The sequence below is a fragment of the Otolemur garnettii genome, unplaced genomic scaffold (genome assembly GCF_000181295.1).
Source record: "Otolemur garnettii isolate 467f Iridium unplaced genomic scaffold, OtoGar3 scaffold00018, whole genome shotgun sequence".
In the NCBI taxonomy this organism is placed as follows: Eukaryota; Metazoa; Chordata; class Mammalia; order Primates; family Galagidae; genus Otolemur; species Otolemur garnettii.
The window spans coordinates 3,591,789-3,601,393 of record NW_003852413.1 but is presented as its reverse complement, the minus strand read 5'-3'; the positions used below and the strand labels follow the sequence as shown (position 1 = coordinate 3,601,393).

At 46.5% G+C, this 9,605-nt stretch overlaps 1 protein-coding gene across 7 annotated transcripts in view; it reads right to left on the bottom strand.

Annotated features, from left to right (window-relative positions):
- USP36 (ubiquitin specific peptidase 36) overlaps positions 1-9,605 on the bottom strand; it is a 40,955-nt gene that overhangs the window by 8,827 nt on the left and 22,523 nt on the right. For all 7 annotated transcript variants that reach the window (XM_023511166.1, XM_023511167.1, XM_023511164.1 and 4 more), the window contains 6 exons: positions 8,958-9,069; positions 7,337-7,477; positions 6,696-6,796; positions 5,590-5,728; positions 1,747-2,421; positions 956-1,086 (listed from right to left, as the gene is read on the bottom strand). In XM_023511166.1, coding sequence (XP_023366934.1) covers positions 956-1,086; positions 1,747-2,421; positions 5,590-5,728; positions 6,696-6,796; positions 7,337-7,477; positions 8,958-9,069 — 1,299 coding nt within the window. The remainder of the gene's footprint in view (positions 1-955; positions 1,087-1,746; positions 2,422-5,589; positions 5,729-6,695; positions 6,797-7,336; positions 7,478-8,957; positions 9,070-9,605) is intronic.

Here is a 9,605-nt window from a genome sequence, read left to right as displayed (position 1 = left end):
GCCATCATTGTTGTTTGGCGGGCCCGGACTGGGGATTCGAACCTGCCACCTTAGGTGTATGTGGCTGGCGCCTTAGCTGCTTGAGCCACAGGCACCGAGCCGGAAATTTTTCAAAATAGGTTATATGGCAAAGAAACAAAGAAAAAGTACCTAATAAATGTCTCAGATGTTAAAGAAGGTCCTATGTGCAAAAATACCATGCTATGGGTGCGTGCATGCATGCGTGTGTCTGAGAGAGGGAAGTGTGTGTGTGTCTGAGAGAGAGAGAGGAGGCTGAGGCTGAGGGAACACACCCAGCTAAGCAGTGCCCACTGCAGTGTTGGAGAGAAGCAGATTCGTGCACTAGGAGCTCAGAGCACAGCAGTGCAAGACAAAGTCAAATTGTCCCACCCATCTCCCAGGTGCCTTTTCTCTTCCTTCCTTCCTTCCTCCTCAGCTACCAAAGGCTGCCCCATTAGCCACCAGACAGCCATCAATGACTCTCAACTTCCTGTCACCCACCACAGCCAAGACACGAAGCACTCTCTGAGCAACAGCTCAATAGGGACGGAGGTGTCTGCCAGCACGTCATGAACAGCCCGGAAACCCCGGGTGGGGAGCTCAGCAGCCCTGTGGCAGACCCCACCTAAGACAGAAGGAGCCTCAGGGAATGTGAGTGGGAAGCCATGTCATGCACTGGCAAGACACCCTGGAGGGGACACAGCACACTAGGTCATCATGCAGATGTGACAGAGACAAAAATAAAGACAGCATAAATAAGTCAAGTTTGCAGAGACGGAATGAACTGCCTCTGACAGACCCAAGCTCCTTTATAGCCGGGCACAGAGAGGAGGGGGCTCTGGGCCAGCCTACACCTCTGCACCAGTGCCATGCTGTCCGACTCCTCTCTAGCCAAGAACCTGCACCCATAGGGAGAATAAGCTAGCACCCAGGAGGGCATGTGCCCAGAGCTTACCTGATTTTATGGACAGGCCACGTGGAGGCAACGATGGGGTGAGAGGTTTTCATGGGGTGGGTGAGGTCGGAGGATGGTGAGGGGGGAGGTGGACAGAGGTCACTGTTGGTCGCCCTCCGCAGGGTGCTGGCCTGCAGTTATCGACATAAATAAAAACTTGGTGGTCTAAAAGAGGTTTCCGTGAGTGAAGAGGGAAAGTAAAAGTAATAAAAAATAAAAATAAAAAATAAAAGAGCCCAGAAAAAAAGATGAGGAACAGGAGGAGGACAAAAAGGGGGTGGTGAGGGGTGGGGGAAGGGTAGAAGAAGAATCAGAAAAGTGTTTTTGGTTAGAAACAAAAAGGAAAAAAGGAAGGAAATTTAAACAAAGCTCTCAGCAAGACAATTAATTACATCCTCATGTCACTGCCATCTTGCCAGCTTCCTGCTATGGAGGTGCCCACCAGCCCCATGTACCTAGCTAGATGTGGCCTGGTAGGGCCCCACTCTCCTCCTGGGGCTATTAGGACATTCCTGTCTACAAAATTAGGGAGCTGCAATCTTTGCCCAAACCTCCACGAGCCACATGAACTACTACTGGATTGTCAGGGCTCCCTGAAAACCTCAACCACTTTCACCCCAAATAGCCCTTTTGTGACCTACAAATGGCCAGAAATGTCTGCAAGATACTTTGTTCCTCTGGAATAAGGAAGGCCAAAGCCTCTGGACAACGTTCCCAGGCTCCCAAAGTATAATCGAAACTACCCTGAGCCCTACTGACACCTTCCAGCAACAAGACCCCCACACACCCACCTTCTTGGCAGAAAGAGCCAGTTTCTTGGCTGGTGGAGGAGACATGATGCTTGCAGGCTCGGGTGCAGCGCTGCCCAGGACAGGGGACTTCGGCTTCACCATCTTTGCATCTGCTCCATTTGGCAGGGCTTTGGAGTGACCATTGGCAGAATAGTTTGTTTCCTGAGAATCACAGAAATGGGCAGCTCCACTCTTCGGGGTCTGGGAGCCCTTGGCAGAGTCGCTGCTGGCATTATGTTCCGGGCTGGAGCTGCTAGAATTCCCCCTCTCAGGGTCAGAGCTCTCATCGCTCCCCTTCGGCCCATGCCCATTGGCAGTGGCTTTGGCCAGGAACTTAGGTGAGGTAGAGTGGGCATCCCTGTCCCAGGAGCCGGGCTTTCGGCTCCCAGATTTGCTGCTGCTCAAGATGCTGGCACTAGATGGCCCCTGAGAAGTTTTGAAGGATGGGGTAAAGTGCAGGGGTACCGACTTCTTCACCTTCTTTCCAGGCTCATCCAGGATGGTCGGCATATGTGTGGGTGTTTGGGACAGTTTGGGGGAAGGGGCCCCCATAGGCAGCTTTGGGAGAACACATCCGTTCTGTGACTTCAGGACGGGCCCAGAGCCATTCCTAGAAATGGGCATGCCAGTCTCTTCAGTGGTGTGTGGCTTCTTCATCATCACAGAGTCTTGTTGCTGAACAAGCAAAGCAGAATACACACACACTCAGAACCTGAGAAGTCCCGACTCCCTGGTAAGGCAGCTCTTTCACTAGGTCACAGCATGTTCTCATAACAGGTGTAGCCTTTGATTAGCAAACTCAAGACAAATTATCTAAGTTAATCCATGATAAAGATGCTGTTCTTTCTGTGAATAGTTTTATCTTTTGTGACTTCTGTACATATGAGTATTTATCTTTATGACCATCTTTGCTATGAAGGCAGTAGTATGTTTCATCCAGATTTGAAAAATACACGGGATGAGGGGGGCAGCTCACATCTGCAATCCTAGCCCTCTGGAAGGCCAAGGCAGGAGGATCTCTTGAGCTCAAGAGTTCGAGACCAGCCTGAGCAAAAGTGAGTTTCTGTCTTTACTAAAAATAGAAAAATTAGCCAGGTGTGGTAGTATAAGCCAGCTGTCCCAACTACGTGGACTCATACCCTTTCTCCTTCTTAATGCTTATTGTAGCTGTATAAAAATAATTATTCTGGATTTAAATGCTTAATGTCAGCCCTTATCAGTCAAAGCTCCATCAGGCTGTACCTTTATCTTTCTTGCTAGTGACAACAGCCTTTGCCACTAGCTCAAAAGTCTCATATACAGTGAGTGCTCAAAAAATACTGGTGAATAAACAATCAAAACAAGATTGATGCCTTTTACGTCCTTAGTACTCCATGCTAATATTCTGGAAATGGAACGACCCGGTTATGACTATTTTCACAAAATTCTATGCATCCAGCCAAATGGCATTTACTGTCCCCTGCCCTACAAAGTGTGTTTCTTTCTCAAAACATTTGCCAATTTGCCAATATTTTTGGCTCTTTCCACTTTACATTTATATCCTCTGCAATGGAGTGATTTTCAATCCTTTTAATGAATTCTTTTTGGTACAAACGTCAACCTTTTGTAGCAAATGCTTGAAAAGTTTTATTCTTTTTTATTTGTAATATTTTAGGTACATTTAAATTTTAGTTTAGCCAATCTGTAATTTGTTTTCTATATTCCATCCTTCAGGCCTATCAGAGAACACCTGAACAGCGTCCGCTGTACCTGACAGGTAGGTGATCCCTCAATTGAAAACAGAGTCTTCCCTCTTTCACAGATTCACTAAGAATTCACTTCTTTCTTCTGAGTTTTCTTTTTCTCGCCTACCTTTTATAATACTTGACTCTTTATCAATATTGCTTTCTACAAGGAATCCACCTTTCCACTACACTGTAAAACTCTGCATCTGTTGAACATTGACACACACATACCAGTCGTATACATTTTACTTAAAGTAGTTTTTATCCAATTGCAGTGTACACGGAAAACTATTTTTGTAATAAAACGGCTGATGATGAGGCAAGCAGCCTTGCAGGTGTACCTAACCAGGGACACTCTCAGTGAGCCCACCTTTACCGCTGGCCATAATGCTGTGCCCCTCAGAGGTTGTGCAGTGAGGAAGGCTTCCTAACTTCCTAGTCTGGCCTGTAGTGACCACCAACTTTGCAATCAGATCATGCATTTTAATTGTTACTTCAATGCCAATGCTTCTAATTTCAGCTTCCATTTTATTCAAGATAGAAGGGACACAGATTTATGTAAATGATTAAAACCCCTACAGATCTTAAGAGACTCTGACTACCCATGTGTGGTTCAACTCTTCAGTCTGCAAGAGGAAGAGGATCCCACGGAAAGTCACTGAGAGGGCCCATCAAGCTTTAAAGGATCAGTCACGTGGCAATGAGGAAACTGCTCCCTACTCATAAATTGAGTTGGGGTTTTTTTAGAGAAAGAGCCTCTCTGTTGCCCAGGCTAGAGTGCTGTCGCATCAGCCTAGCTCACAGCAACTTTTAACTCCTGGGTTCAAGTGACCCTCTTGCCTCAGTCTCCTAAGTAGCTGGGAGTACAAGCACCTACCACATAAATTGAGTTCTTAAAAGTCTTAGCAGAAACTTTCAAACACACGCAAAGATAACTTTAAGGGTATTCCCTAATTATTACAATTTCCCACAAAAGCTCCACCATTCTCTCCACACAGCTGGGTGTTTACATGTGCATGAACACGCGTGCATGCACTTACAGCATCATGTGCACACTTCTGAACCATCTCACTGAAATGCAGACTTTTTTTTTTTTTTTTTGAGACAGAGCCTCAAGCTGTCCCCCTGGGCAGAGTGCCGTGGCATTACAGCTCACAGCAACCTCCAACTCCTGGGCTCAAGCGAGTCTCCTGCCTCCGCCTCCCAAGTAGCTGGGACCACAGGCGCCCGCCACAACGCCCGGCTATTTTTTGGTTGCAGCCGTCATTGTTGTTTGGCGGGTCCGGGCTGGGGATTCGAACCCGCCACCTTAGGTGTACGTGGCTGGCGCCTTAGCCAGTTGAGCTATAGGCGCTGAGCCGAAATGCAGACTTGATGTCCCTTTACCCCTCCCAAAATAGGTCCATATCATTTCCTAAGAACAAGGACATTCTCTGACATAACCACAGCATAAGTACCAAAATCAGGACATTAATGCCAATAACAATGTTAAAATGAGTATATTCCTCCCAGATGTTTAAAGTTAAAGAGTTTGTGTGGCAAATTTGTCATGGCACTTCTGAATGGCAGCCAGTCCAACGATCAGAACGTACCTGTGAATTATAGTTTTAATTTCCTTTATAGTTTTATTTATTTATTTATTTTTGGAGACAGAGCCTCAAGCTGTCGCCCTGGGTAGAATGCCTGTGGCATCACAGCTCTCAGCAACCTCCAGGTCCTGGGCTTAAGTGACTTTTTGCCTCAGCCTCCCAAGTAGCTGGGACTACAGGCGTCCACCACAACGCCTGGCTATTTTTTGGTTGTAGTTGTCATTGTTGTTTGGCGGGCCTGGGCTGGATTCAAACCTGCCAGCTCTGGTGTATGTGGCTGACATCTTAGCTGCTGAGCTACAACCGCTGGGCCTCCTTTATAGTTTTAATCAGGTTTTCTCATCACTGTCCCTTCTTTCTCTGTACGCAGTGTCAGCTGATGACCATCTTAAGAAACACCAGTGACTAAAAAAAAAAACAGCACACACTGCCCACAGATTTCTCCCCGTGTGGCCAAGATCCCAGCACCAGAGGTCTGCAGAGGAGCCCAAAGACTGGCTGCACTGGCCTTGATCATTTCAAACAAGTACCTTTCCAGTCAGTGGGGAGGAAACAATCCCGTTGCCAGCATTCTTCTTGGTGTGATCGGGAGCTACACCCGGACGGCTAGGAAGGGAGTGGACTGTTTTAGAGACAGGGCCCTCAGGACTTTTCTTAGACCTTGGAATTCTGTCAAAAGAAGAAAACAAGTCAGGGAAATCCTTTTACCAAAGCTAACCAAGCATTATAGAAATGGAAGATAAGAATCAGAGTAAGTTAAAGCCAAGGTTCCAATTACATTTTTTTTTCTTTTTTGGAGACAGAGTCTCACCCTGTCCCTTTCAGTAGAGTACTGTGGCATCAGAGCTCACAGCAACCTCAAACTCTTGGGCTTAGGCGATTCTCTTGCCTCAGCCTCCCAAGTAGCTAGGCCTACAGGCGCCAGCCACAACACTCGGGTTCAAACCCACCACCCTCGGTATATGGGCCTGGCACCCTACCCACTGAGCCATAGGTGGCCCCCCCATTACATTTTTAAAGGCAGAAATAGCCTGAGGGAGACTTGACCCCTCCATTCCACTTCTCCGGACTCTCTCTTTCCCCTTCGACCACTATGAAGCTGTGATGTGGTTCTGTTCTGCACAGAACACGTCACAGATAGAGCCCTTCCCAGAGTACATGCTCAGCATACCAGAGAGCAAAAGAGACCTCTCGAATGCTTCCTCCAAACTCAGTTAAGTAGTATGAAAGAGTAAAAAGCCTCACCACTACCACATCCTCCAACCCCCAGCAAGGTGCTCCCCACCAACACCTTCCCTCTTGCCCTGCCTGCAGGGCCAACACACTGGCTGGCTGCCATCAAGAAGCCACACAGCTACTTTAGGATGCTTTCCCATTTGCACTCAAAGTCGCACCAGTGTGGGGCACACGATATTCTGTCCTGAGCTTCCCCAAGGCTCTGGCTTTAGCTCGATAACCAGGTAGATTTGACCTACAAAGGGTCCCCCCAGTGACACTCTCCACCACACATGACTGGGGAGACAGCCCAAGGATTTCCCCAAATACCTTAGACAGAAAAATGTTAAGGACACCCACTGGTACATGGAAAGAATGAGAAAAGGAGGGAGCTCATTTGGGAAGGGCGTGAGTCTGTTACCGCAGGTAGAACAGCACATAGGCCTGCTGGCTCAGCACCGCCTTGCCACTGCTGGGGTGGACCAGGGAGTCGTCCATCTGGTACCACTGCCCGTTGCTCGCCTGAAGCAGCACAGGGTGTTGCAGAAAAGACAATCAACAAACATCCCATTATCCTCACTTTTTAAAAAGGGAATGAAAAAAAATCTATTGTTAGTATATAGGTCCACATGCTAATTAACCAACAGAGATTTCGTATTAAAATATGTAATATTTGCACAACCCTGAACATGACCCCAACTGTTTAAGTCACAGTGCCTTCCTAATACCCCAAGAGATGTGAACTGTCCTTTCTAAAGGACATTTAGGACATCTCCACCAACATTCAGCTTTTACCAAGGTGTCCTTAGGATTTTAAGGACAAGGCACTTGAGGCAACTACTCTCCATTGTCTCACTGCAAGTCCAAGAATGCTAAGATTCCAGTGGGACAGTTCTCATGAGAGCAAGAATATGACCTGAACACAATCACCAAACATCGCCTCTTCCCATAGCAGAAGTGCTCTGCAGACGCCAACCTGGAGTTGCAAGAGCACTGCGGACCCACCCCTGGGGCAGAGTGTGCCTGCCACCCACCGCAGCTGGCCAGAATGCAGGCCCTCACCTTCACGTAGCAGTAGTAGTGCCCGGCATGGCAGCTGTAGCCTGAGTGGACCAGGACAGCATAGAGCCCATACATGACCGGCTCACCACTATTCTGGGACATATACGGGCGTATGTTCAGGAACTCTGGGTAGCCCACATCCTGTTTGAAAGTCAATGAAAAGGCAAATAAAATTCATCTCTGAGAGTAAGAGTCAATTTCCCTTTTCCATCCACAGCTGCATGTAATGCCCTATTCAGCTGGGCTTTTCTAATCTGGGTAACTGGAAATGCAGCATGGCTGTGGTGTGAGTGTCCTGGGTGCTGATTCCAGAGCAAGATGCTGAGAAGCGAGCCTTTCCTCTTTATGGGAAACCATATTTTGCTGTCCCATCAAATGACTTCTGATCCATTCTTGTCTCTTCTCTCACACTACCTGGCACCCAACTGTAAAATGAGAAGAATGAACCGTTTTCCTTCCCTCCTCACTACAGGGGCACTGCTGGTCTTCAGAAACCAAGGTACTGAATCGATACAGGTAACTGCTACAGTAAGTCAAGGCTTTACGAGCTGAGTAAGAACAAAGGTAGAAGTCATACCAAAATGTATTTATCCCCAAAATTGACAACTTGGGGTAGAAAAATACATCCTTTAAAATTTTTCTTTGAATGACAGGAGATTCACCTGCATTTATGCCTATACCTACAAATCCTTTTTTTTGGCCAGGGCTAGGTTTGAACCTACCACCTCTGACATATGGGGCAGCGCCCTACCCTTTTGAGCCATAGGCACCACCACCCCTTTTTCTTTTTAATGCAATTTGGGGGGGGGCAGGGCTAGGTTTGAACACAAATCCTTTTTAAAAAAACAATTATATGCACCTCACGATGACATTTAAATCAATAAGCTGTATAAACAACAGTGGCCCTGTAAGATTGTAATAGTGTATTTTTACAGTTCCTTTTCTATTTAGATGTGTTTATATGCCCAAATACTGGGTGTGTAACAGGCTCTACCACCCAGACTGTGCAAGTGCCCTCCATGATGCTCCCCAGCTGCCTAACCAGTGCATGACTGTGTAACGTGAGACACCACGCAGACACATCTGGGTAGTGCTAATCTACGCAAGCCCCCACCTCTGCAAGGAAGGAAATCGAGGCACAGACAAGTGCCTTGCTCTAAACTACACAGCCGAGCTCTAAGAGCAGAACCAGATTCTTACGCCACACACATCCTTTACTAAAATGCTGTAGCTCTTCTGCTCTATCATCCATGAGAAGCCACAGCATGCACTTTTACCTGTCCTGGACATAAAGCAGGATGTGGCAGAGCAGAGCTCACAGTCCAGTGATCACTACACTCATGCAGAAAACCCACTCTGCACTCACAAGTCAGGAGCCCCCGCCCCCTTGTACAGGCAGGTTGGGGGGAAAACCCAGTAAGACGCTAACTCTCAAAACTGTGCATAACAATCATTTAGGGATTCTACAAAAGTGCAGATTCCTAGGCCACATTTTCCAGAGATTCAAAGTCACTGGATCAGGGGTAGAGCTAGAAATATATATTTCTTAAAAGCAAGCCAGGTGATTCTGAAGTCAACCATGGCCCACTGAGCAGCAGGGTACACTGCCCTGAACGCTTACCTTGGTGATCTTCCCCCCACTGAAGTTGGCAAAACGCTTCAAGGAAAGGGTTAAGACATTGGATGTCCTATGAATGGTGAAACGCTTGCTAGCTGGAACCTTCTTCTTGCATCTACAAAAAAGGTGAATGAAAAAGCTACTAGTGGTATATGTACACTATGGAGTATTATTCAGCCATCAAAAAAATGAAGATTTTACAGCATCTGTAATAAGCTGGATGGAGGTGGAACACATTATTCTTAGTGAAGCATCACAGGAATGGAGAAGAATCCTATGTATTCAACTTTGATATGAAGACAATTAATGACAATTAATGACATGGTGGGGCATGGGGGAAGGGGAGATCAGACTGAGAAGGAGTGAGGGGGTGTGGGCAAAAAATATATATATATAAATAATGTCTAATTCTCACACAAATTGGATTTAATTTTGATTAACGTATATTAAACATCAATTTTTAATCCAACATGTCAATACGTTGTTTATCATATTGCATCCTTATTCATCAGTGAAATGTGTCTGTAATTTCTCCTTTATAATAATATATTTTTTTCTAATTTTACTATCAGGGGTATCCAGACTAAGAAGAATGATTTTGAAGTATTTCTATTTCTACTGTCTATAAGACTTGGCATGGGCTCGGTGCCT